The 26,871-nt window shown below is 45.5% G+C and overlaps 1 protein-coding gene across 1 annotated transcript in view; it reads left to right on the forward strand.

Moving 5' to 3' along the window:
- The first annotated feature begins 18,318 nt into the window (after positions 1 to 18,318).
- NALF2 (NALCN channel auxiliary factor 2) overlaps positions 18,319 to 26,871 on the forward strand; it is a 275,312-nt gene continuing 266,759 nt past the window's right edge. Inside the window, exon 1 of the mRNA XM_073556108.1 lies at positions 18,319 to 19,874. Coding sequence (XP_073412209.1) covers positions 19,107 to 19,874 — 768 coding nt within the window. The 5' untranslated portion in view covers positions 18,319 to 19,106. The remainder of the gene's footprint in view (positions 19,875 to 26,871) is intronic.

Genomic DNA, 26,871 nt, shown 5'->3' on the forward strand with positions numbered 1-26,871 from the left:
TGAACTAGGAAGTTCTTCCCTGGTCCTGACCCGGAAGAGGAGGTGCTGTGCCCTATATCAGACCACCCCTTCTGCTGCTCAGGGCCTGATTATTGTGTTGCTTCCCTGCATGGCTCTTGGTCTGTGGGGTTGCTCCCTCTATTCTGTACCCTTGCACTTTGCTCTGTAGTGCTTCTCTGCACATGCTCCGTGCTCGTATTCCGTCTCTTGTCTTGTGCCATGTCTTGTGTTGTCTCTCATGCCATGTTTGTCTTTGCCTTGCTTTGCCTTGTAGTCCTTCTGCTGTTCTCTGTCTTAGTCTATTTTGCTATGTCTTGCCTTAGCTATTCTTTGACTTGTAGTCCTTCCTCTGTTCTCTGCCTTGCCTGTTTCGCCATGTCTGGTCTTTGCTATCCTGAGCCTTGCAGTACTTCTCATGTTCTTGTCTCAGCCTGGTTTTCCACACTCTGTCCTATGGTGCTCCCTTGCACATTTCCAAGTCTAGTCCCAAGGTTCTCCCTTGGCCCGGCTCTGGGTTTCAGCCTACGCTCCGCTGCTAGACTCTGTCCTCGCTCTGACCTGGCTCTGTTTCTGCCTATGTTCCGCTCCGTGTTCCGTACCTTGTTTCTTGCCTAGTCTTGCCTTGTTCCTTGCCTTGTCCTTGCCTTGAACCCCAGCGTGGGTTCCCCTTGGCCGTCTCCTGTGCAGTGGTAAGTGCCTCATGTTTGTGTACAGCCGTGTGCACTGGCCAGTGTGGCGTCCCTCCTGCGTGGCTCCTAGCACGCAGCCCTTCCTTGAACCTTGGCGTGGCTCCTAGCACGCACCCTGCCTTGAACCCTGGCGTGGCTCCTAGCACACACCCTGCCCTGGACCTGGCGTGGCTCCTAGCACGCACCCTGCCTTGAACCCTGGCGTGGCTCCTAGCATGCACCCTGCCTTGAACCCTGACCTTGGCGTGTCTCTACTCACGCACTCTGTCTTGTACCTTGTGCTTTGGCGTGTCTCACACGCACTCTGTCTTGTGCGTTGGCGTGTCTCTACACACGCATTCTGTCTTGTATCTTGTGCCTTGGCGTGTCTCTACACACGCACCCTGTCTCATTTTGTGAACCCTGGCGTGTCCCCTACACATGCACCTAACCTTGAACCCTGGCGTGTCCCCTACACACGCACCTAGCCTTGGACCTTGGTGTGTTCCCTAACACGCACCATGCCTGGATATCTGTCGTGCCTCCTTGCCTGAACCCTGGTTTACCTGCCGGATGCACGGAATCTGCTGATCGCTGCCAGAGATCGTAAGCTGGATGACTGCGGCCTGATGTCCGGAGCTGATGTTCGCAGCCTGATGCTTTGATCATGACGATCTTCGCCAGCGGTCCGTAGTCCAATGCCATTGTGCCTTTACCTGTACTTAGGCGTGCCACCTGGCACGTACTATGCTATGGACCTTGGCGTGCCCAGGCGCGCACCTTGCACGTTTTGCTTGTTTTCACGTTTGCACTGAATGTAATCCTTACGTTTTGTCTTGTCTTGTCCAGTTTAGCGGCCCAATAGTCAAATGGGAATGACCTGTGAGGGAGAACATCGATATGGGACGAGAAGTAGTTTGTAACCATAGTTGACAACTGCTGTCTCCTGTCACTTTCAATCGATGCAGTATTACCAGTCGTGTGAGCGGGACTTGAAGAATCAGTCCACAACATGGTCATGAAACCCCTGTCTCCAACGCCACTTCTTATGTGTGCACCACGAACACCTCTTCCAAGCTGCCCCCGGCCCCTATGGCTCGTGTGAGAACCATCACCGCTGCTGTGTGCTGGGAGTGCCTCAACCAACCGGTTTACCAGAGTTGCTTGTTTGTTAGCCAATATTAGGTCAAGGTTCTCCTGTGGCATTATGTTTTGGAATTTGCCTTTATAGCGTGGATCCAGGATGCTGGCCAACCAGTAGTCGTCATCGTTCATCATTTTTAGGATCCGCAAGGCATAATCTGACATGTGGGCCTATGTTCCCGGTGTCAATGATGCACTGCGAGTGCTGGGTGGAGGAGCACTTTCTGGCAAATCCACATCCCTCCAGTCACGCACAAACCCTGTACCAGACCATGCCACGCCAACATTTTCTCTTGCCCCATGAGAAGCATCCTCCTCACCTAAATAGTCATCCCCATCATCATCCTCCTCCTCTTCTTCCTCCACCTCGTCCAGGAGAGGTCCCGGAGCAGACAATGGCTGACTGTCATCAAGGCTTCCCTCCTCCTCTTCCTCCTCATCTACCTCGGCTGCAGACTCCTGCTCCTTAATGTGCGCCAAAGTTTGCATGAGCAGACGCATAAGTGGGATGCTCATGCTTATGATGGCATCGTCTGCGCTTACCAGCCGTGTGCATTCCTCAAAACACTGAAGGACTTTACAGAGGTCTTTCAGCTTCGACCACTGCACACCTGTCAACTCCATGTCTGCCCTCAAAGTGCCTGCCCGTGTATCCTCCCACAAATGCATTACGGCCTGCCTCTGTTCGCACAGCTGCTCAACCATGTGCAGGGTGGAGTTCCACCTTGTTGCAACGTCGATAATTAGGCGGTGCTTGGGAAGGTGGAGCAATCGCTGCAGCTTCTACATACGACTGGAGTGTACCGGCGACCGGCGGATGTACGAGCACAGTCTTCGAACCTTATGGAGCAGGCCTGTTAAATCCGGATAATTATTGAGGAAGCACTGCACCACCAGGTTCAAGGTGTGAGCCAAGCAAGTTATGTGTCTGAGTTTTGAAAGGGCTATGGCTGCCACAAAATTCCGGCCATTATCACTAACTACCTTACCTGCCTCAAGTTGTAGACTGCCCAGCCATGACTCAGTTTGTCGCTGAAAGTAGTAGGCCAGTACCTCCGCGGTGTGTCTGTCACCCAAACACATCATCTGCAACACAGCCTGCTGACGCTTTCCACTAGCTGATCTATAGGGGGACACCTCGTGTGCAACACTGGCAGCTGCGGATGGAGTGCTCGTGCGACTGCTCTCTGTGGACGAGCTTTCGCTTCTGGAGGAGAAGGAGGGTCGAACGCCTACAGCCAACTGTTTCCTATACCGTGGGCTAGGCAGCACTGTCCAACCACCGCTGTCCCCTGTGGACCCTGCATCCACCACATTAACCCAGTGCACAGTGATGGACACGTAACGGCCCTGGTCATGCCTACTGGACCATGCATCAGTTGTGAGGTGCACCTTTCCACTCACTGATTGCTTGAGTGCATGGACAATGCTGTCTTTCATATGAAGGTGGAGGGCTGGGATGGCTTTGCGAGAAAAGAAGTGGCGACTGGGTAGGTCATAGCGTGGTACTGCGTAGGCCATGAGTTCGCGGAAAGCTGCGCTTTCAACCAACCGGTAGGGCATCATCTCTAATGAGATTAGTTTGGCAATGTGGGAGTTCAAACCCAGTGTACGCGGATGAGAGGATGAGTACTTTCTTGTCCTACTCATAGTTTCTGGTAATGTGAGCTGGACTTGAGAGCTGCATATGGTGGAACTAGCAGTGGAGATGGCGGACTGAGAGAGGGTTGATGATGGTGATGGAGTTGGTGTTCTTTCTGATGGCCTAGATTCAGTCTTTTGTTGATATAACATTGTGATTCCCTGACTGCTTTGGCCTTGCAACGACACCTCAACATTTGCTGCTGGTGGTGTGCTAACCGGTGGGCTTACAGTGGGGGAAACAATGTAGCGTTGCTGACTACCTTCTTTGGGAGCAGTTGCAAATGTGGTACGTGAGGTTTGGTAGTCCATCCACACTTGCTAGTGCATGGTGGTTAAATGTCTAAGCATGCAACTGGTATTCAAATTTCTCAGATTTTTCCCTCGGCTAAAGGTCTTTGGGCACTTCTTACAGATAACCTTTGCCTGGTCATTAGGATTTTGTTCAAAAAAGTGCCACACTGCACTCTTCCTACTATGGAAGACATTTTGAGGCCTTGCACGCTGTGCTATTTTGACCGTCTGGCCAAGCTGTCCTGCAACTCTTTTGGTTTTTGTAACCCGTTTTTGGACTGCTCCAGGCCTGCCAGATAACAGCTGTTGCGAGGTCGATGCCTGCTGCGGATGCTCCTCCTCTTCTGAGCTATTGTCAGCAGCACCCTCTTCCCCCAATTGGTTGCCAATCTGGGTCAACAACTGGGTCATCCATCACCTCCTCTTCAATGTCATGTGCATCTTCCTCTGTGTCACCATGTATGGTGGTATAGTATGCGGGAAGGGGCACCTGAGTTTCATCAGGGTCAGATTCTGGCTCAGTACACTGCGAGGACAATGTAGTTCTCTGAGTGAATGTACCAGCAGATACATCTAGCAGTGGCTGTGCATCAGTGCACTCCATGTCAGATTCATCTTGGACTGGGGAATTCACGATTTGACTTGATAACCCAGGCATGGTATGAGAAAAGAGTTCCATGGAGTAATCTGTAGTGTGGCCTGCTGCATCCTTCACTTTTGGTAGGGGTGAAGGACACAAGGAAAGGTGTTGTTCCTGACCAGGAGCCTCCACTGACGACGCAGTGCTTTTATCTTTTGAAACTTCAGAAGAGGAGGCGATAGAGCTGGAGGCTGTGTCAGCAATGTAAGCCAAAACTAGTTCCTGAAGCTCCGGCTTTAAAAGCGGTTTACCTACTCCCAGAAAAGGGAGCCTACGAGGCCTTGTGGAGCCAGATAATGATGCCGGCTCACCACCTCCTGCCTTAGGTGCTATTGTGCTTTTGCCACAACCAGCAGAGGCACCAACACCACCATCAGGACCAGCTGGCAACCCCCGCCCACTTCCACTGCCTCTTCCACCATACTTCTTCATTTTTTTGAAAAAGGTACCCAAAATAACAACAGCTATATGGTACTGTAAAACAAGGTAAAGGGTCTATAGTGTATTGGCGAGAATTTGAATCTCACTGTAGATTGGAGGATGCTGAACTATAGTCTGAGGCCCAGTAGAGATTACACCGCAATGTGACAGGCAGAAATTGGCTGGTGTATGAGAAGAAAGAAGCTGTATATAGTATTGGTGAGAATTTGAATCTCACTGTAGATTGGAGGACGCTGAACTATTGTCTCAGGCCCAGTAGAGATTACACCGCAATGTGACAGGCAGAAATTGGCTGGTGTATGAGAAGACAGAAGCCGTATAAAGTATTGGTGAGAATTTGAATCTCACTGTAGATTGGAGGACACTGAACTATTGTCTCAGGCCCAGTAGAGATTACACCGCAATGTGACAGGCAGAAATTGGCTGGTGTATGAGAAGGCAGAAGATGTAGATAGTATTGGTGAGAATTTGAAGCTCACTGTAGATTGGAGGACGCTGAACTATTGTCGCAGGCCCAGGACAGATTACACCGCAATGTGACAGGCAGAAATTGCATCGTGTATGGCTAACTACAAGGTGTATATAGAACTGGGCAGAATTGGAATCTCCCTAGAGTGTAGGTCTGTAAGACCGGACAAACTCCTCGGCTTTTTCTTACAGAGTCACGCACAGATAGCTTCAATTTGGCCACTGAACTATTGTCTCTGGCCCAGGACAGATTACACCGCAATGTGACAGGCAGAAATTGCCTAGTGTATGACTAACTACAAGGTGTATATAGAATTGGGCAGAATTGGAATCTCCCTAGAGTGTAGGTCTGTAAGAACGGACAAACTCCTCGGCTTTTCCTTACAGAGTCACACACAGATAGCTTCAATTTGGCCGTGATAACAGCCGGTACACTGTTGTGAGTTCATTTTTCCCTTCACCATTGAGGTCTGATGAACTCCCTCCTCTAGTGAAGGAAGGTAGTGAGACTGATTACCAAACACCTGGGCAGCTAGATGATGACTGGGTGGCTGGAATTGAGGACTGGATATAAGGCTGCCGACGCCCTTCTTCCTGGCTGGTGATTTTCCTGCTGGATTCTTGGAGACCAGTCTGATTCCTGCATCTCAAAGCTAAGTTTTTCTGCTCTGCTTTGTACTCTTCAGTTTTGTTTTTGTTTTGCCTTGTTTTTTGGGAGTTCTGCCATCCCCGGCCAGGGGTGAGCTGAATTCCATTTTTGTCTCTGATCTGTTGTTCTTTTGCTCTGTCTTCAGAATATACCTGAGTGCTGATATAGTCTATTGAAGCCTAGCGACTTCAGGGCCTGTTTTTCCTATCAGTCAGTTGGCTCATTTTGATAGGGTTTTTGCGGATGGCAGACAGCAGCTTTCCTATCCTGTGAAAAGGAATGTTAGCTTGGGCCCCATCATTTGCTCAACCTATCTTTCTATCTGTGTTAGTGTTTTCATCTTGCTTCACCTTCATTATGTTGGGGGCTGCCTATTGCTTTGCGGTCTGCTCTGGGGCAGTTTAGTTTTTTCCCTTTCTGTCTTTAGGCTATGTAGTTCTCCGGCTGTGATCGAGGGGTCTAGGGCACCGTAGGAACCCCCCACGGCTACTGCTAGTTGTTGTGGATAGGTTCAGGGATCTGCAATCCGATAGCTGCCAACCTCTCTGGTTTTTCTGGACTTAGCTGGTATTTTGTTTTTTCCTCCTTCGGTGGCTCATCATAACAGAATCACCAGCCATACCGCAGATCCTAGGGTACTCAATAGCAGGAGAGAATTGTAAAAAAAAAAAGGAAAAAAAAAAAGTGTCAGAATTTTTTTTTTTTTGTGTGCATATTTTTTCCTCTATATCTCTGAGGCCGTAGGGGGAATTTTTCTCTCAATGGAGATGAAGCAATTGTCTGATCGTGTGGAGCAGCTCGCTGCTGAAGTGCGGGGAATTTCCGCCTATCTTGCTCATTCACATGCTGCTGAACCAAAGATTCCTACTCCTGATGTGTTTTTTGGGGATCGGTCTAAATTCTTGAATTTCAAGAATAATTGTAAATTATTTTTTGCCTTGAAGCCTAACTCGTCGGGGAACTCTGCGCAGCAGGTTAAAATTGTCATCTCTTTGCTGCGCGGCGATCCCCAGGATTGGGCGTTTTCTTTGAAACCTGATGATCCTATTCTGAATAATGTGAACGCATTTTTTCAAGCCTTGGGGTTGTTGTATGATGAACCTAATGCTATTGATCAGGCTGAAAAGACCCTGTTGGCATTAAGCCAGGGTCGGGATTCGGCAGAGTTGTACTGTCAAAAATTCCGAAAGTGGGTGGTCCTTACTACCTGGAATGATGGTGCCTTGGCAGCCCTCTTTCGGAAGGGTTTGTCAGAAACTGTAAAAGATACTATGGTGGGATTTCCTGTTCCCTCTGGTCTTGACGATTCTATGTCATTAGCCATTCAGGTGGATCGGCGTTTACGTGAACGCAAAACTACACAAGAGATGTTGCCACCTGTTGAACAAATGTCTGAACCTATGCAATGTGATAGAGTTTTGTCTAGGGCGCAACATCAGGAGTTCAGAAGGCTTAATAAGCTGTGTTTTTTTTGTGGAGATGCCTCGCATATTATTTCTGTCTGCCCTAAACGAGAGAAACGTTGTGCACAAACGTTTTCTGTGGGTGGTGTTCAACCTAAGTTTCTTCTGGCAATTACTCTGATCTGCTCCCTGTCCACATTTTCCGCCAAGGCTTTTGTGGATTCAGGAGCAGCTCTGAACCTGATGGACTTGGATTTTGCTAAACGTTGTGGATTTCCTATGACACCTCTACGGACGCCTATCCCTTTGAGGGGTATTGATGCTACTCCTTTGGAGAAGAATAAACCTCAGTTTTGGACCCAGGTGGTAATGCAGGTCGCCCCAGACCATCAAGAAAATTGCAGATTTTTGGTGTTGCATAATTTGCATGATACCATTGTTCTGGGGTTTCCCTGGTTGCAAATCCATAATCCAGTTCTGGATTGGAAATCTTTGTCTGTGGTGAGTTGGGGTTGTCGGTGTGCCCTTAGTGATGCTCCTGTTTTCTCCACCTCTCCCCAGTCACATGATGTTCCTGACTATTTGGCTGACTTTTATGATGTATTTAGTGAGAATGAGTCTGCGTCTTTGCCTCCTCATAGGAGTTATGACTGTGCAATTGAGCTGAACCCGGGGTGTAAATTCTCCAAGGGTCGGCTTTTCAATTTATCTGTACCCGAGCACGAGGCTATGCGATCCTATATTAAGGAGGCGTTGGAGAAGGGTCATATTAGACCATCCTCTTCACCCTTAGGTGCTGTTTTTTTTTTTGTGGCTAAAAAGGATGGTTCATTAAGGCCTTGTATTGACTATCGTGCCCTCAACAAAATTACTGTTAAATATCAGTATCCATTACCCCTGATTTCTGATCTATTCTCCAGAGTTAAAGGTGCTTGCTGGTTTACCAAGCTTGACCTCAGGGGGGCGTATAATCTTATTCGCATTAAGCATGGGGATGAATGGAAGACGGCGTTTAATACTCCGGAGGGACATTTTGAGTACCTGGTGATGCCTTTTGGGCTCACTAATGCCCCTTCTGTCTTCCAATGCTTCATGAACGATATATTCCGAGACTTTGTGGATAAATTTTTGATTATCTATCTGGATGATATTTTGATCTTCTCCAAGAATTGGGACTCTCATGTGGAACATGTTCGGACGGTGTTCTGGATTTTGAGGGAGAATTCCCTGTACGTCAAGGGATCGAAATGCCTTTTTGGGGTACAGAGGATTTCATTTTTGGGATTTAGTTTGTCTCCGTCAACTATTGAAATGGACCTGGCCAAGGTACAGGCCATTTATGATTGGGTTCAGCCCACTTCTTTGAAGGCCCTCCAGAAGTTTTTGGGTTTTGCTAATTTTTATCGGAAATTTATAGCTAATTTTTCTGGTATTGCCAAGCCATTGACGGATTTGACTAGGAAGGGTGCTGATGTGCTGAATTGGTCTCCGGAGGCTGTTTCTTCCTTTCAGGAGCTGAAGCGAAGATTCACTTCTGCTCCGGTTTTGTGGCAACCTGATGTCTCACTCCCGTTTCAGGTGAAGGTGGACGATTCTGAGATTGGTGCAGGAGCGGTGTTGTCCCAAAAAGATCCTGTGACATCTAAAATGAATCCTTGTGCTTTCTTTTCCCGAAAGTTCTCCCCATCCGAACGTAACTATGATGTGGGAATCAGGAACTGTTGGCCATGAAATGGGCATTTGAGGAGTGGAGACATTGGTTGGAGGGAGCCAAACACCAAGTCGTGGTCCTTACTGACCACAAGAATTTGATTTACCTGGAGGCGGCCAAGCGCTTGAATCCTAGACAGGCTAGGTGGGCCTTGTTTTTCACACGTTTTGATTTTGTGGTCTCTTTTCTTCCGGGCACTAAGAATGTCAAGGCAGACGCCCTCTCTAGGAGTTTCCTTGCTGATTCTCCTGTTGTGACTAAGCCTGCTACCATCTTAGGCGAGGGGGTAGTTCTTTCTGCCATCTCGCCCGATTTGAGACGTGCTCTGGAAGAGTTTCAGGAGGACAAACCTGAGCGTTGTCCTAGTGGAAAATTGTATGTTCCTGACCAGTGGAGGAAGAGAGTGATGTCTGAAGTTCATTGCTCTGCATTGGCTGGTCATCCAGGTATTTTTGGTACTAGAGATCTGGTGAGTCGGTCTTTTTGGTGGCCCGCCTTGTCTCGTGATGTCAGGAATTTTGTGCAGTCCTGTGGGACTTGCTCCCGGTCTAAACCTTGTTCTCGCTCTAGTGGCTTGTTGATGCCTTTGCCGGTGCCCAGAAGGCCATGGACCCATATTTCAATGGATTTTATCTCTAATATGCCTGTCTCTCAGAGAATGACTGTCATTTGGGGGATTTGTGATAGATTCTCTAAGATGGTCCATCTTGTACCACTCCCTAAGTTGCCATCTTCCTCTGAGTTGGTGCCCTTGTTTTTGCAACAGGTGGTTCGCTTGCACGGGATTCCTGAGAACATTGTATCTGACAGAGGAGTTCAGTTTGTGTCTAGATTTTGGAGGACTTTCTGTTCCAAGCTGGGAATTCAGTTGTCCTTCTCCTCTGCGTTTCACCCTCAGACCAATGGGCAGACGGAGAGAACAAACCAGACTTTGGAGTCGTATTTGAGATGTTTTATTTCTGCCGATCAGGATGATTGGGTTTCATTTTTGCCCTTGGCCAAATTTGCTTTAAATAATAGAGCTAGTTCTGCCACTTTGATGTCACCTTTTTTTTGTAACTTTGGTTTTCACCCTCGATTTTCTTCAGGGCAGGTGGAGCCTTCTGCCTGCCCAGGTGTTGACACTGTGGTGGAGAGAATGCACCAGATCTGGGACCAAGTAGTGGATAAGTTGTCTCTCTCCCAGGAAAAGGCCCAGCGGTTTTCCAACCGGCGTAGGACCGTTGGTCCCCAGTTTAAGGTGGGTGATATGGTTTGGTTGTCATCAAAAAATATCGCTATGAAGGTGGCTTCTCCTAAGTGTAAGCCTAGATTTATTGAACCTTACAAGATTTTGGAGATTATTAATCCGGTCTCTTTTCGGTTGGCTCTTCCTGTCACATTTAAAATTCATAATGTGTTTCATAAGTCCTTGTTGAAGAGGTTTGTTGAACCAGTAGTTCCTGTGGTGGCACCTCCTGACCCTATATTGGTTGAAGGTAACATGGAATATGAGGTAGAGAAGATACTGGATTCCCGTCTGGCTAGACGGAGACTCCAGTATTTGGTTAAGTGGAAGGGTTATGGTCAGGAGGATAATTCCTGGGTCTCTGCCTCTGATATTCATGCCAAAAGATTGGTGCGTGCCTTTCATCGGGCTCACCCGGATCGCCCTGGTGGCATGGATGAGGGTTCGGTGACGCCTCCTCAAGGGGGAGGTACTGTTGTGAGTTCATTTTTCCCTTCACCATTGAGGTCTGATGAACTCCCTCCTCTAGTGAAGGAAGGTAGTGAGACTGATTACCAAACACCTGGGCAGCTAGAAGATGACTGGGTGGCTGGAATTGAGGACTGGATATAAGGCTGCCGACGCCCTTCTTCCTGGCTGGTGATTTTCCTGCTGGATTCTTGGAGACCAGTCTGATTCCTGCTTCTCAAAGCTAAGTTTTTCTGCTCTGCTTTGTACTCTTCAGTTTTGTTTTTGTTTTGCCTTGTTTTTTGGGAGTTCTGCCATCCCCGGCTGGGGGTGAGCTGAATTCCATTTTTGTATCTGATCTGTTGATCTTTTGCTCTGTCTTCAGAATATACCTGAGTGCTGATATAGTCTTTTGAAGCCTAGCGACTTCAGGGCCTGTTTTTCCTATCAGTCGGTTGGCTCATTTTGATAGGGTTTTTGCGGATGGCAGACAGCAGCTTTCCTATCCTGTCCTATGTAGTTAGCTTGGGCCCCATCATTTGCTCAACCTATCTTTCTATCTGTGTTAGTGTTTTCATCTTGCTTCACCGTCATTATATGTTGGGGGCTGCCTATTGCTTTGGGGTCTGCTCTGGGGCAGTTTAGTTTTCCCCTTTCTGTCTTTAGGCTATGTAGTTCTCCGGCTGTGATCGAGGGGTCTAGGGCACCGTAGGAACCCCCCACGGCTACTGCTAGTTGTTGTGGATAGGTTCAGGGGTCTGCAATCCGATAGCTGCCAACCTCTCTGGTTTTTCTGAACTTAGCTGGTATTTTGTTTTTTCCTCCTTCGGTGCCTCATCATAACAGTACACGGTATTGTGTGAGGAGTGTACACCGCTGTACAGTGTGTGAAAAAATGAACGCTCAGTAACTCACCAGGACAAAACAATAACATTTGAATTGCTTTGAAAAAAGCAGTTTGCTCAACAGTGTGAAAACAGCAATGCAGCTATCAGGGAGCCTTAAAAGGCAGCCTAATAACCAACAGAGCTGATGCACCAAAATATAGCCTCCCCTTGCACTGCACAGTAACTGGTGTGTTGTACAGGCAAAATCGCTAGCAGCAGTAGTTTTTGGTATCTTCTTCCCTGTCTAATGCTCTCCCTACAGAATCATCATCAGCAGCAGCTCTCCCTATTCTGAGATCAGCATAAGTAACATGGCGTTCAGCGTGCATGCCCTTTTATACCCCCTGTGACGCCACACAAAGCAAGCCTATCACTTGCATGCCCTTCAAAAACATGGTGGCAACCGCTGCCTATGTCATCACATTGCCCACAGTGTCCATTCTTCCTGATTGGCTGAAAAACGTGACTTTGGCGCAATGGTCGCCGACCTCGTGGCCGTCCTCACGCTAAGGTCGGGTTTCGTTTCATGAAACCCGACTTTGGCGAAAGTCGGGGACTTTTGAATTTTTTCGACCCGTTTTGCTCAACTCTACTTGTTACTTTTTAACCTCTTAATTCCTCTAGCGCCACCTCTGTGCTCTGTGTCTGCTCCTGGGACTGTGAGCTGAGTGTAGAGATATCTGAAGGGAGAACTAACTTCAGCACCTCTCAGAGGACAGCTCCATTCTTAGTTTCTTTATTGCTGGGATGAAAGATGATTTTAAAATGGCTTTAAATGTATGTATTATTATATGTAAGCAGCATTTTCAGTCTGGGGAACATCTAAATTGAGTGGCATTTAATTACATTACTAACAAGAAGTTAAAAAGTGCTGCTCACAATCACTGCTTTATATCTGGACGGAAATGAAACAGTGAACATCAGGTAACCAAGACAATGCTACCATAGGGTAGGAGCAAAGCAAGACAATGTGAGCTCCCTTTAGTGATGTGTTAAAAATGTTCCTGTGCTATGATAATCTTATAACTGTGCCCCTGCTGTGTAATGGCTGTGTCCACCCATGCAGAGCTGCTTCAGTTCATGGTCGACACATACCACTGCTCCTGGTATGGGGTGAAGAATAAGTCACTTATGATAAGGTAGTATGCAGGGGCTATAGCAGCCACTATTTTCTAAAGTAAAAAATGTCCCTGTTTGTTTTATCATAGGAGTGTTTATGCTGCATCAACAGTCCTGTGAGCTCATTATAAATCAAGTCGGTGACATATGAGCTCAGCGGCCTCCAGAACTCAGGCAAGGAAATGTGTTATCCCAGAAAGTACCCGCTGCGAGCCCCTGCTGTTTTGTTTGTATGTTCAGTTACCCTAATTGATTTATGACCTCTGACCAGGAGCAGTGGTAAGTGCCAACCACGAACTGGAGCAGCTCTGTATGGTCAGACACAACCATTATGTTGTACATAGCATGGGTTCATGTATAACATTATCTCAGTACAGGAACATTTTTTTAACACATCCAATTGTGGAAGTGATATTATTCCGTGATCTATTGATTCAAATGAAATTTGATCATGGGACAACCACGTTACAGTGGATCTATCCTCATATTTCACAAAAAAACTGCATACATTCTTGAATAGATGAATAGATCTCTTAAACCCAATGAGGCTGGTATACTTACTATGAAGCTCCATGGTAGGATGACTTTGTAATCTTGATGTTAAAATGATTTTTTAGGCCAATTAAGGAGTCAGAGAACTCATGTACCCAAGTGTCTTCAATTTCTTCCATCAAAGCTGCCTGACAGCTGCAGCTTGTACTGAGCTTTCAGCAACATCAGGAAGGAGGTACTCTGATATACTGTCTATGAAGCATGCTGGACATAATTTGAACTTAAAGAGTAGCCACCATTATTGTTTTTTTTTTTGAGAAATCAATAGCTCACATTAAAATAAACAACTGTGTAATTAACTAATTATAGAAATGTGCTTTTCCTTCCTGGATTGATCTTTCACTCTCAATTCATGGTAACAGTTGGTACTTTTAACATTCTATGGAGGGGAGGAGGAAAGAGTAGTTAGAGGCAGACACAGACATTCTGCAATTTCACATAAAATGACAGCTACAGTTCGCCATAGAACTTTATAAACATAAATAAAATGTCATCTATCTCAGTAATGGGAAATCTGTATTCACTGATGACAGATTTTACTCATGAATTGAGAATTTTATGAATGAATAAATAACTGCACATTGTAGGCTACCTAAATTCTATAAAAGGTCAAAATATATCCCTTTTCGGGTCAGATGCCTGTTTTGCTGGTGTTCATACATAGGTAGTGAAAACAGAAGAAGCGGTGGCTTTTTCACATGGGAAGTGAAACAAATTTTGTTGTTTGTCGAATATCAAGAGTTTTGTTATTTGCTAACTGAAGTTGCGATAGCTTTTTGACGAACCATCCAAAAATTATACTTTTATTTACAGAGAGCAAACTTTAAAAAGTAATGGCTTATCAAGTAGGAGTGACAAAATGTACAAAATGATTAAGCAATTACAAAGTCTGTTTATCAAGCTGTCAAAAAATATCCCTCAGGGCCCCGTTACACTTATCAATGTCCCAACGATCCCACCAACGATCCGACGTGGATGGAATCGCTGGGACATAGTTAGCTGATCGCTGGTGAGCTGTCACATAGGCAGCCCCTCCAGCGATCAGGACCAGCGAGCAAGCTGGTTTCCAATGTAAACAACGGGTATCTAAGAGCCACGCGGCTCTTAGATACCCCCTGTTTACCCTGGAAACCAGCGTGCACGCTGGTTTCCAAGGTAAGCAGCGGGTAACTGAGAGCCGCGCGGCTCTCAGATACCCGCTGTTTACCTTGGAAACCAGCGTCCAGCGTCACTGATCGTTGCTCTCCCACTGCCACACGCAGCGATGCATGCTGGCCAGCGGGAGGCCAACTATCAAAAAATGGCCCAGGACGATGGAGCGCGATCAGCGATACCCGGCAGGGGGGCTGGTCGCTGATACATGTCACACACAGCGATGTCGCCAGTGAGATCGCTGTGGCGTCACAAAATCAGCGATCTCACTGGCGATATCACTGTGTGTGACGGGCCTTATGTTTAGAGAGCAGGGATAGGTTAGCTGTTTGTCATCAATGGTTTGTCATCAAATCTTTCCAAAAATTAGCCCTATTATGGGAGCTAATTCTTTTATGTGTACCATCAAGAAAGCTTGGTTCCCAGTATCAGTACAATCTAGTACTATACAAAACAGTGGGCAAACTGGAGATGTTTGGTTGATGTGGCTCTGCATTGGCAGTAGAATAAGCCCCATGGAAGGGAATTAGGATAAGGCAGGTAAAGAAATGTGTGGCGGTGTAGAACCAGCATCAGCAGCCCTGGCATCAGCAATACAGACACTATAACACAGTTTGTAGCTAGGACATGTGTGGCTAATGTGGCCGTGAAATGGCAGGGGGACCTGTAGTGAATTTGAACGGGGCAGGCAAGGAGTTGTGTGCCCATCATAGTGCCAGCAGCATCAGCCCCAGCAGAAGCAGTGCTACATTATAGATGACATAACTGACAGGGAGTAAATGCCAGCTGAGTGTGGGCCATCGGCACTGAAAGCAGCAGAATCGCGAAGAAAACAGACAATGGACAGGCAGATAGTATGGCCAATTTAATTATTGGCCTCATCTGTGGGTGAACTAAAGTTGGTATTGGTCCATGCCTGATTCATTTTGACAAATGTCAGGTTTTTCACGCTGGCGGAGGGTAACCAGGCCTGCTTGACAAAGCCAGCGGCAGCATTGAGTCCCCTCTCTAACACTACACTGGGGGCTGGACATGACAGTAAGCCCATAGCAAACTTTGTCACTTCTTTTCACTGCTCCAATCTGCTGAGCAAGAATTCCATGGAACTGGATTTTTTCCAAATGCACAGCCTGCACAATGCAACAGACTGGTGCCATGCTCACATGCACATGCACTTGTAAAAAAAAATCCTCACATGAGCTCATACAAAGGACTCACTACTACCACCACAGACTTCAGGCATTGCTGAGTCTCCTAAATCAACAACACCCACGACATCACATTTTCCAGAGTTTACCACAGAACAGGCAGATTTTGCCTCAGACGTTTTAGCCACACATTGCCTGTGCTTTGCATTGCTGAGGCTAAATACCTAATCCTCTAAGGCTAGGTTCATCCGCATACATCCGCACGGCCTGCGTACCCAATGTTAAAGATAGGTACACAGGCTGCATGTGGACGTAGGCGGAGCTGACCGAAGGAGGTGCTGCAGTGGGCGGAGCTTCATGGAGGAAGTCCGCAGCCCTCCGCAACTCGGCCACCCGCAAATGTGAACCTAGCCTAATATATCTACTCGGCACCCCTGTCTGGTTCCCAGGTCTTCACCACCTCAAAATAATTATCATCCCTAATTCAGCTGATAATTGACTCTTTGCAGTAAATAGACTGAATTACTAGTCCCCCTGCTCACCCCATCCCCTCCCCAGGCTTTCTGCCTTGAGATTTGACCTGTCTCAGAATGCTAGTATCACTGCCATTGCCTCTACCACCACGACTCCCTGATCTAACAACACAGGTTGACATTAAAATTGTCTTCCATGTCTTCCAAGAATAATGGCTGACTGTTATTTTCCAATAAATTAACTTGAATGAGTTATTCTGTTGTAGTATGTTCCTTATCACCTGGAGTGCTGTGGGTTTGGTGACTATAGGGCAGAGCAGAAACAAGTGTTATTGACAGAATAGAAATCCTGTTATGTACAACACGAAGCATTATAACGGTGGAGAAGCTGAACTGAGCAAAACATTGACTCGAGCTGATGGTGTCACTGTCAGAGGCTACATTATCCTGCTGTGATTGAGATGAGTAATATGACAGATATTTCATTACTTCTTATGCTTCCACTCCATTAATATTCTTGCCAGAGGTTAAAATAAGGCCAAATTTAACCTGAATTTGATATTACTACTACCGTAACAGTTACGACCAGCAGTGTTTGTGTTGTTGCTGCTACTAGCATCTCCCACATTTTCTTCCGTGATACAGGGCTTTTTCTATCGTGATACCATGTTCATTGCATATACAATGTTTTACTTTAAAATACATTTTTGGCACAAGTGTAACATTTAATTAGTATCTAAATCTTTGTTACCACATAACCCAGGCAACCCGGGAAAAATATGAAATGAAACAGAAATGCTAGGAAGGGTTCACATGATGGACAAAAAAGATATTTCAACAACAACCCGTGTGGACTGTTTGATGTTTGTATCTTCAATCTGACAATTTAGGCAGGTGAGGAAAATCAGACGTGCAAAATAAAAAAAAAATGGCTGGCCCATCTTACAATAAATCCAAGAAGCACACTTTCTGTGACACACCAGCCTTGGATTCAGAATTTTATTTCAACAGCAAAAATAGCACCGAGGGTTTGATACTTACCTTCCTTGTTTGCAGATTGAGAAAAATAGTAATGAGTCTGTTATTAAGGTGCTGTTACTGCAGTACCTCACAAATCAATCAATTCAAAGTCTCCCTGAATAACTATACAGCCACAGCAGTTCTCTACAGATCACTGGAATCTCTATATTATAGCATTCACTCCCATTTTCAATCTGCTTCAGCACTGAATTGACCTTTTTCTATCCATAGGTGTAATGAGCTGTACGCTTTTACCTTCTATCCCTACATTGTACAAGCATGTAATGGTGCTTCTTGGCTGGGCCTCATTTTTTATATCGTCTGTGATAAGTCTCTTTGATAGGCTGCACTAGACCATGTGATGTGATAGCTGAAGGTCAGTATGGGGAGGCCCATACCACGCCATTAGCCCATACTCTGATTCTACAAATTAATGGAAATTCGACTTAAAGTTGATCCTCTACTGATCGATCAGTTCATCATCACTATGCGTGATTAGTCCTCTTACATGCTGTACACTCTGACAAGAGCCTGTACAGCACCATCAATCCAAGAAAAACTTTAAAGCTAAATCTGCCTTAACAAGGTGTTTCTTCTGTAAGTTCAATAAGTATTCAGACTGAGTGTGAAATATCATGCAATATGGAGAGCCAGCTTGACCTCAGCCTCGTTCTTTAGTGCTGTCCTGTTATGGTGAATTAATGCCACATATCTGCTTTTGTCTGGTCCATACAACTTGTCCCAAATGGGCCATTTTGCTGTCAGTAATCCAATTGTCTGTGTGTTGTGTCTGAGCACTGATCATTTAGTGGCAGACCAGGATACATGTCACCTGGCAGCTGAGATCTGGAAGATGTCACATCCTTTGGTAACCAAGATTAGGCCCCAATTTCACTTTACATTTATGATATTAGCACATGTAATGCTTTTATTACCTATGTGATCGGGTGTGATCATATAGTTCTCCGACAACTGAATTGTGCTTTATATGGCATAGACATGAGGAGTGCAAGCTCCTGAGACAAGAAGCTGGCAATCAGGGGTATAGTAACGGCCGACTCGCCCATTATTAGGGGGAGAGGGCTGCTAGAACACAAGAAGCTGAATGGAAGAGAAGATGAATGAGAAGCTGAACATAGTGAATGAAAGGAGAGGAGGGGGAAGGAAGAGGTGGAGAGTCTGTGAAAAGGAGGAGGGGGGCGGCTTTTATAATAAAAAAAAATCCCACAGTTGCATAAGGCAGGGAAGGCAGTGCACATGCATGTGAGCTCGGGGCCGCGCATTGACGTGCCTGCGCCCCTCTGATCAATTTCTCAAGGTGTTCTCTGCACAGCTGAAGATGGCGACAGATTAAATAGAAATAATAGGAGACCCAGCTGGGTGATCTCGGCCTGGGTGCTCTGCGAGGAAGAGGAGGCATGGGAATATTCAGTCCTAGCAGCAGGATGCCCAGGGAGCAGAAGAACAGTGCCCATCAGAAAAGGAAGAGAAAACAATAAGGAGGGCACAGCCACCTTCCAAGGAGCAGAGGAGCAGCAGCAGCCTGGGATCAGCAGGATGGGGAGCAGGTGCTAGGGACAGGGGATGCCCATACCTGGCTCTGCTCTAGGTCCATAGGGGGGTGGGCGGGGGGATGTGCATGGCTTGCCCCTTGCATCCCCTGTGGACTTCTCCTTGATGTACTGTGCCCCGGGGCTGAAGCTTTACACAGGGAGGGGGGGTCTTTTTCCTTGGTTGCTTTCCCAATCTTTCCTGCCATGGCCTGTTACTGAGTGACCCGGGCAGGGGAGGGGAGCTCTCATCCCTCCATCCACCTGTCATTGCTCCATCACATCCATAATATTCCTCCTCATTCCTGTATCTGAGCCTCCATCTCTGCAGGCCCCCGATGATGCCCCTCTCTGCAGGCCCCCTCACTGGAGGCAGGTGACATTTTGCTGGTGGCACGGAACCCACCACAAACATAGGGGGTGGGGAGAGACTGAGAGCACCCGGCCGCCGAATTCTCCCACCCCCTAAAATATGATCAGGGGGGCTTGGATGTATCCAAGGGAAGATGAGGCCGTCTTAAAGATCTGCTGGGAACCCCGACACAGTGACAAACCGTGCGCCGACTCCGAGAGGGCTCAGAGATGGCGCTTGTCCCTCGCCTCTCTCCTGTTCTTCACCGTCCTGCTGTCTAACCACCTCTGGCTGGTCTCGGCAGGGGCCAAAGCAAGAGGCAACTTCTCCTACAGCCAGCAGCAGCCCGACAACTCGAGCCAGAGCTTCCCCGGGGAGGGCAGGGGGTGCTGGGACCACTTCCTAAGCAATTCCACCAAATCTGCTGCTCCTCGCCCGCACTGCACTGGGGCCAGGTCTTCTCACCTGGATACTGCCTGCACCAAACTGCATCTGCAAAGACTTAAGGGGTCCTCCTCCCCCCAGTCCTCCGCAAGACCCTACTCCCCTTCCTCTACTTCCTACAACCAAAAGAGGAACTTTTTGAAGGCTTATTTTAACAATTTCACCCTGTCTTTTTGTGATACTTACACCATCCTGGACCTGCTGCTGGGCATGTCCAACCCGGACAGCCTGAACTGCAGCCTGGAGAACCTGATGGAGGACTTCGTGGGGTCTCCTGCGGCCCCTGCTGCTGTCACCGACGAGGAGGTGTGCAGCACCTGTGTCCAAGCCTACCAGAGACTGGATCAACACGCTCAGGAAAAATACGAGGAGTTTGATTTTGTGTTAGAGAAGTACCTGCAATCTGGGGAGTATTCTGTCAGATCCTGCGTGGGGGACTGCAAGGTAAGAAGGCTGTGCCCACACCACCCACTCTCCAGGTGACCTCAGGTCAGGTCAGAGGTTGCGCCATGTGGATACTCCACAACCACAGCAGATTCCTGCCAGCTCATATGGAGGTCACCTCAGCCTGTCAATCATGGGAGGCCACGGCTGGAGGACCATCTCTTATTCCTATAGTTCAGAATCAATAAGACACATCATTTCCTTGCACCCATAGAAATATGGAAAAGGATAGTTTCCACTTTAAAGTCCTACCTGAATTCTGAGTCTGTGCTGTGACTGGTGGTTACCTATATCCTTTCCTTTTCTTGATAATAATGGGATCTTTAGTGTAATGTTCATTGGAGACCCTGAGCCTTATCTCCTCTGTTGTAGTCCTGCAATGGTCATTCTTTAAGGCTTCATGAAATAGTTTAGGTCCAGTGATTCAAGCCTAGCAATATGAAGGAGTCAAAAGTAAAGAAAGGCTGTGTATGAAGACACGTATTACTATTGCATGATTGATATTACTAAACTTACAAATACTGCTTGCTACTGGTAGGTTGTTATGCTTTACTAAGATAAGATGCAGTATAGAACATTGGCCTGCAACCTAAGCCTGAGTAGATAGATAGATAGATAGATATGGGATAGATGGATAGATAGATAGATAATAGATAGATAGATAGATAATAGATAGATAGATAGATAGATAGATATGGGATAGATAATAGATAGATAGATGGATAGATAGATATGGGATAGATAGATAGATAGATAGATAGATAGATAGATAGATAGATAGATAGATAGATATGGGATAGATAGATAGATAGATATGGGATAGATGGATAGATAGATAGATAATAGATAGATAGATAGATAGATAGATAGATATGGGATAGATAATAGATAGATGGATAGATAGATATGGGATAGATAGATAGATAGATAGATAGATGGATAGATAGATAGATATGGGATAGATAGATAGATAGATAGATAGATAGATATGTGATAGATAGATAGATAGATAATAGATGGATGGATAGATAGATATGGGATAGATAGATAGATATGGGATAGATAATAGAGAGATAGATAGATAATAGATGGATAGATAGATATGGGATAGATAGATAGATAGATCTATAGATAATAGACAATAGATAGATCTATAGATAGATAATAGATGATAGATAAATTATAGATAGATAGATAGACATATATGGGATAGATAGATAAATGATAGATAGATGATAGATAGACAAATATGAGATAGATAGATAGATAGATAGATAGATAGATAGATAGATAATAGGTTGACAGATAAATAGATAGATATGGGATAGATAGATAGATAGATAGATATAGAGATAGATAGATATAGAGAGATAGATAGCTAGATTATAGATAGATAGATAGATAGATATAGAGATAGATAGATAGATGATAGATAGATTATAGACAGACATAGATAGATAATAGATGATAGATAAATATAGAGATAGATAGATTATAGCCAGACATAGATAGATAGATAGATAGATAGATAGATAGATGATAGATAGATAATAGGTCGACAGATAAATAGATATGGGATAGATAGATATAGAGATAGATAGATAGATTATGGACAGACATAGATAGATAGATAATAGATGATAGATAATAGGTCGACAGATAAATAGATCAATATGGGATAGATAGATAGATAGACACAGATAATAGATGATAGATAGATATAGATATAGATAGATAGATTATAGACAGACATAGATAGATAGATAGATAGATAGATAGATAGATAGATAGATAGATACCATAGATAGATTCACAATGGTAGTTACATCATAGTACAATGTATAGACTTGTAAGAACTTTTTTAAACCATACTTTATTAGGTCTTGTAAACAATAGAGATGTACAGGACGCATCAGATTTCTTAAGTTACATATTAACAGATAGCATTGTTCAGGAGAACAAACAGTTTTCTTTTAAACCAACTACTCTTCATGTCCTTCCAAACTCCCGATTTCCCCCCACATGTAAGAACTTTTGTCCTTTTTTTAACAACATACTTTCCTAAAAGTTATTCTTACAAGGACACCAGTAGAAAATACTAAACTCTCCAGTACAATGGTAAACATAATATAGACTAATGAGATTTCTTAAAAGTGTATAAAATATCTAGGGATCAATTCTATGATAATCGGGTGAGAAGGTCCCTTCCAGTCAGGTCTCTGGGCTACATCTTTAAGCAAGCTTGATCGTATGGATGCAAATATTACTTCCAGTCACCGCTCCTTATGTCATTTTTTTTTTGGTAGCATTTTATTTAAAGTATTGGCGCTTGTCGGAGATGCAAAAATCAACATTTCCTCAACAAGGGATTCAATAGTTGGAATGTAATTGTAAGTGTTACTTCTTTTTTTAGTTGGTCCTTTGAGATGTGCACACTGCACTGTATGACTCCTGACGCAGCAGTGGGAGGAGTGCTGGGGATGTGTAACCATGGACAAAATCTTTTCTTGTGTAACCATGGGGAATGATTCCTGTTTTTAGTTGGCTTCCACATTGCTTGATCTGTAGGAAGGGTGATAATGTGGCATAGCTGAGCACGCAGTGTTCTTGTTCCGTAGTTTGCACACTGCATTGCACCTCATGGACTAAACACTGCCCACAATACTACACTGCAGTGCTTCATCAAGCCTGAGCGACCACGCTCTGCCTGTAGGATTGTCTCCGCTCCGCACATTCTTCTCCAGAACCATATATGGAGCAGAACGTAAGGGAAGCATGGCCAGGCCCATACACTGCAGCACACTGCAGGCTGCTGCTGGGCAGCAAACTCGCATTCTGCAGTGGGGCTACTGGGAACTGGAGGAAATTACACACTGTATTTTTTAAAGTCTCATTGCTCCTACGTTGTAACCAGCCATGGTTGGCAGGAGGCTCTTTTTGTGAAGAGCCATTTCCAATAACTGGTTAATGTAGACTAGTGTGCCAAGTCTCATTAGCTGGGCATTTATCATCTGTGGTGGTCTCTTACTTTGTGGTATCACAAGACTATTTAGGTTGTTCCAGGATTAGTCAAATGATTCTTATTGTTTTGTGGGTGAGATATAGTCTTTATTCTGTATCGCGTGCCCTATCGAGACGATGGAAAGTGTTGGCAAGACCCAGTGACTTTTTAATGAATTGTTATACCCCCAGCTCGGCTAATAAAACTTGAATTTCCTCCGTTTGACTTTTGCACAATCTGTGGCCCTTGTGCCAGGCAGACGTGGTATGTGATGGACGCTGAGATTGGTTGACCTCTATCCCCTTTTACCAGCCTCTTTCTGTAATGGGCCACCCGGGCTGCTGCCTACTACAACAGAAACCAACAGAAACCATGGCAACTAAAACCGCCTGCCAGAAATTGCAGACGCCAACTCCTGCATTGCAATCAGGAGAGCCTGCTATCTGTACCAGAGGGGGGAAAGGAGAGAGGGGGAGGAGGGAGCAAAAAAAAAGACACCGAAAGACACAAGCACAAATGGCTTGCAAAACAGAATAATCCATTTATTCATATGTAGAGTGAAAGTAATGGCACCCGGCGTAGACTGAGCAGAGAGGATGACGGAAAGCAGCATGGTGACAGCGCACAATGGAGAATGATGGAAATCTACCAGATCTAGAATAGTGTGGGAAAGGCGGCAGTCATATGGAGGAGACAAGGCACCTGAAGGGTAGCGTACTGCTCTGCAGACGAAGGCCTCAAGCCTCTGACACCGGGCCTTGAGTGTGAACCTCGGATGGAGCAGATGTTCTTCAGAACAGAAGGGTCATGGGGCAAAATGTCCAACATTTACTTTATTAGCTGATCAGGTAGATTACATAAGTATACTAATGTTCTGCTATGAATGGTAGGTGTTTTATAGATGATAAAACACTGTGTCTCCTGCACAAGCATCCATATCACACACACTGCTCATGCATTTGGATGGAGCCATTTATGCAATAAAAATATGGCGATATTCAGATATTTCTAAATGTGGAGCCTACCTGAAAAAAGAACTCACTAATACACAATCTCTCAAAAGCTTTTCGGGGAAAACTTGGGTTTGAGTTCACACTCAGCTATGGGGTCTTCATTAGATGCTGCAGTTGGGTGTCCATATGGCACTGGACGACAGACCACATGAGTGTCGCTGGTTCAGGCACACTGGAAGATATATGCACTGATCACACGTATCATTAAAACCACCAAAGTGAATGATATTGATGATCTCTTTGTAATGAGACCTGTCAAGCTGTGGGATTTATTAGACAGCAAGTGAGCAGGAAGTTTCCGAACTTGATGGGTTGGAAACAGGAAAAATGGCCAGGTTCAAGGAACTGAGCGACTTTGTAAAGACCGAATTTTAACGTGTTCCCAGCATGCTGCATGGCATGGGCGCCCAAAGGGTAGAAAAGGTTAGGATGTTTGGGATATTCATTTTGATGGGCTGGATATCCCAGATGTCCAATACCAGATGGCAGAGAATCAGAAAGTGGTTATCATGTTACATTTCCTGCCAGTACCATTTCTGCTATATGCATATTGTTGATATTTCTATGTTCCCCTAGTTAACCTTATTTGAAGACACATGTTGAGACTTTGTCATTGGTGTTAGTTGTGGAGATAGGCTAGCTTTCCACCAATGTCAATGGCCAACTTTGCTCTTAGCCAGGAGCCTTGTCAAAGACTACCGATAAGTAAGTTATAGCCATTATGACTGTTAGCAATCAGGTCTTGTTAGATTTATAGTTTCATCATTTTTAAGGTTGAAAGTAGACATAAATTCATACAGTTCAACTTATAACCTAACATGTTGATACAGAGGAAGGCAAAAACCCCATGAGGCAGATGCTAGTTGATTCATATTAAAGGGAATGTGTCATGAGGTTTTTGCTATGTAACCAGAGGTCAGTATGAGGTAGGGGTTAAAACACAGAATTCAACGATGTATCACATGTCTGGCTGTGTGCTGTTGTTACTTATACTGAAGGTTTTATCACCTTGTGATTATCATTGTCTGCACTACAGAAGCAGGTGCCTTCTGGTCTGACTCCGCCCCTTCTGTGATAAGCAGCTCAATGTCCATATGTACATAGAAAGCCTGATGTGAGTCTGGGAGAGGAGGAGGGGTTGCTGCAAATTTCCCAGTTCTGCTTCATGCTGCATCTAATTGTGTCAGAACGGCTGCAACCAGTAAGCTAAGTGATGCATCGTTGGATTCAGCTTCTCTTTGCCTACATTACAATCTACTCATATTAGGTAGCAAAAACTTGCTGACAAATTCCTTTTACGGGAATAATTCATTACAACATTATGTGGCAGAGAGTTACATAATCTCATTACTCGCGCTGTAAAAAAATGTCTTTGATGGTTATTAAACTTTTTTTGCTCTAGACTTAGAGGATGCCCCTTATCATCATTGAAAGTCTAGGTGCGTGTAAACAAATTATTAGAAAGATTTCTATACTGTCCCGTCATATATTTTTATTCTGGAGTAAGATTGACCCTAAGCTTTCATTTTTCCAAACTTAAAAGAACAAACTTTGATAACCTTTCTTGGTATTACAATCAACTCATTCTCTTAAGGCTGAGTACACACGTGGCGTTTTTTTTGCGTTTCCGCGGCGGTTTTAACCGCGCGATTTTGCCGCGAAAACGCGAAAAATAAGCATCCCATGCATTCCTATGGGATTCCGCAATGCTGTGCTAATGCTGCGGTTTTTACCGCGGCGGAATCGCTTCTCGGTAAAAACCGCAGCATGCTCAATAATTTTGCGGAATCGCGGCGATCCCCCACCCATGGGAGTGCATTGTTCCCCTTACTTCCCGCATGTGGCTGTGCACACCATGCGGAAAGTAAGCAGAACATTTGCGGATGGTACCCACGGTCCGGAGGAGAGGAGACTGTCCTCCGGGCTTTGGGTACCATATCCCTGTAAAAAATAGAATTTAAAATAAAAAATATTGTTATTGTTACCTTCCGGCGTCCCGCGCAGCCTTCCCGCCTCTCTCCACACTCTCGTTCCCAGTAATCCTTTGCGAAAATGCCCGCGATGACGTTCGTTCTCGCGGGATCGCGAAGTCTCGCGGTCATTCACGCGACGTCATCGCGAATTACCACGAGACATCACGATCCCGCGAGAACGGACGTCATCGCGGGCATTTTCGCAAAGGATTACTGGGAACGGCTGCACGGGACGTCGGAAGGTAAGAATAACACCATTTTTTATTTTTTTTTACATTTTATCTTTTACTACTGATGCTGCATAGGCGGCCTCAGTAGTAAAAAGTTGGTCACACTCATCAAACACTATGTTAATGCGCATGCGTTCGATAGGACAATGCTTTTCCAGGAGAATTTTCTTGACAAATACGCTTGCAAAATGCTAGTTTTTCCGCGGGAAAATCGCGGGAATTTAAAATGCGATTTTCCCGCAGAATAGAATTCTGGAATTCTCGCGGTAATTTCCGCGAGAGTTCCGGTACGTGTGCACATAGCCTAATAACCTTGGTCCCTGTTCTCTGCACCTGCTCTAGTTAAGGCTACTTTCACACATCAGGTTTTCGGCATCAGGCGCGATCCGGCGTCGTGCCGGAGCGCCGGATCCGGCAAATATTTCATAAAACCGGATGTGACGGATCCGTTTTTCTGCCGGATCCGTCTTGTTCTTGACAGACAAAACCGGATCCGTCTCATCCGGTTCATCCGTTTTTCGACGGATTACGCTGGATCCGGTTTTTAAAAACACCCCTTGTGGCCTTCCGAACGGGATTGGCTACTGGAAAACTATATATAGCGTGTTCCTACAGCCCTTCTTTGACAGGTTGTAGAGGAGAAAGTGCAGGTTGGAGAGAAGAGCAAGTTACTGGCGAAGATGGATGTTGTCATTGGAAATATTTTGAAGAATTTGGCGGATTTTACAGCGGAGGCGAATCGTTTGAGGGTGATTGTTCTGGAGAAGGAGAGAGCGAGAC

This window comes from Dendrobates tinctorius, unplaced genomic scaffold, assembly GCF_039654945.1.
Source record: "Dendrobates tinctorius isolate UK_male_01 unplaced genomic scaffold, ASM3965494v1 ptg000231l, whole genome shotgun sequence".
In the NCBI taxonomy this organism is placed as follows: Eukaryota; Metazoa; Chordata; class Amphibia; order Anura; family Dendrobatidae; genus Dendrobates; species Dendrobates tinctorius.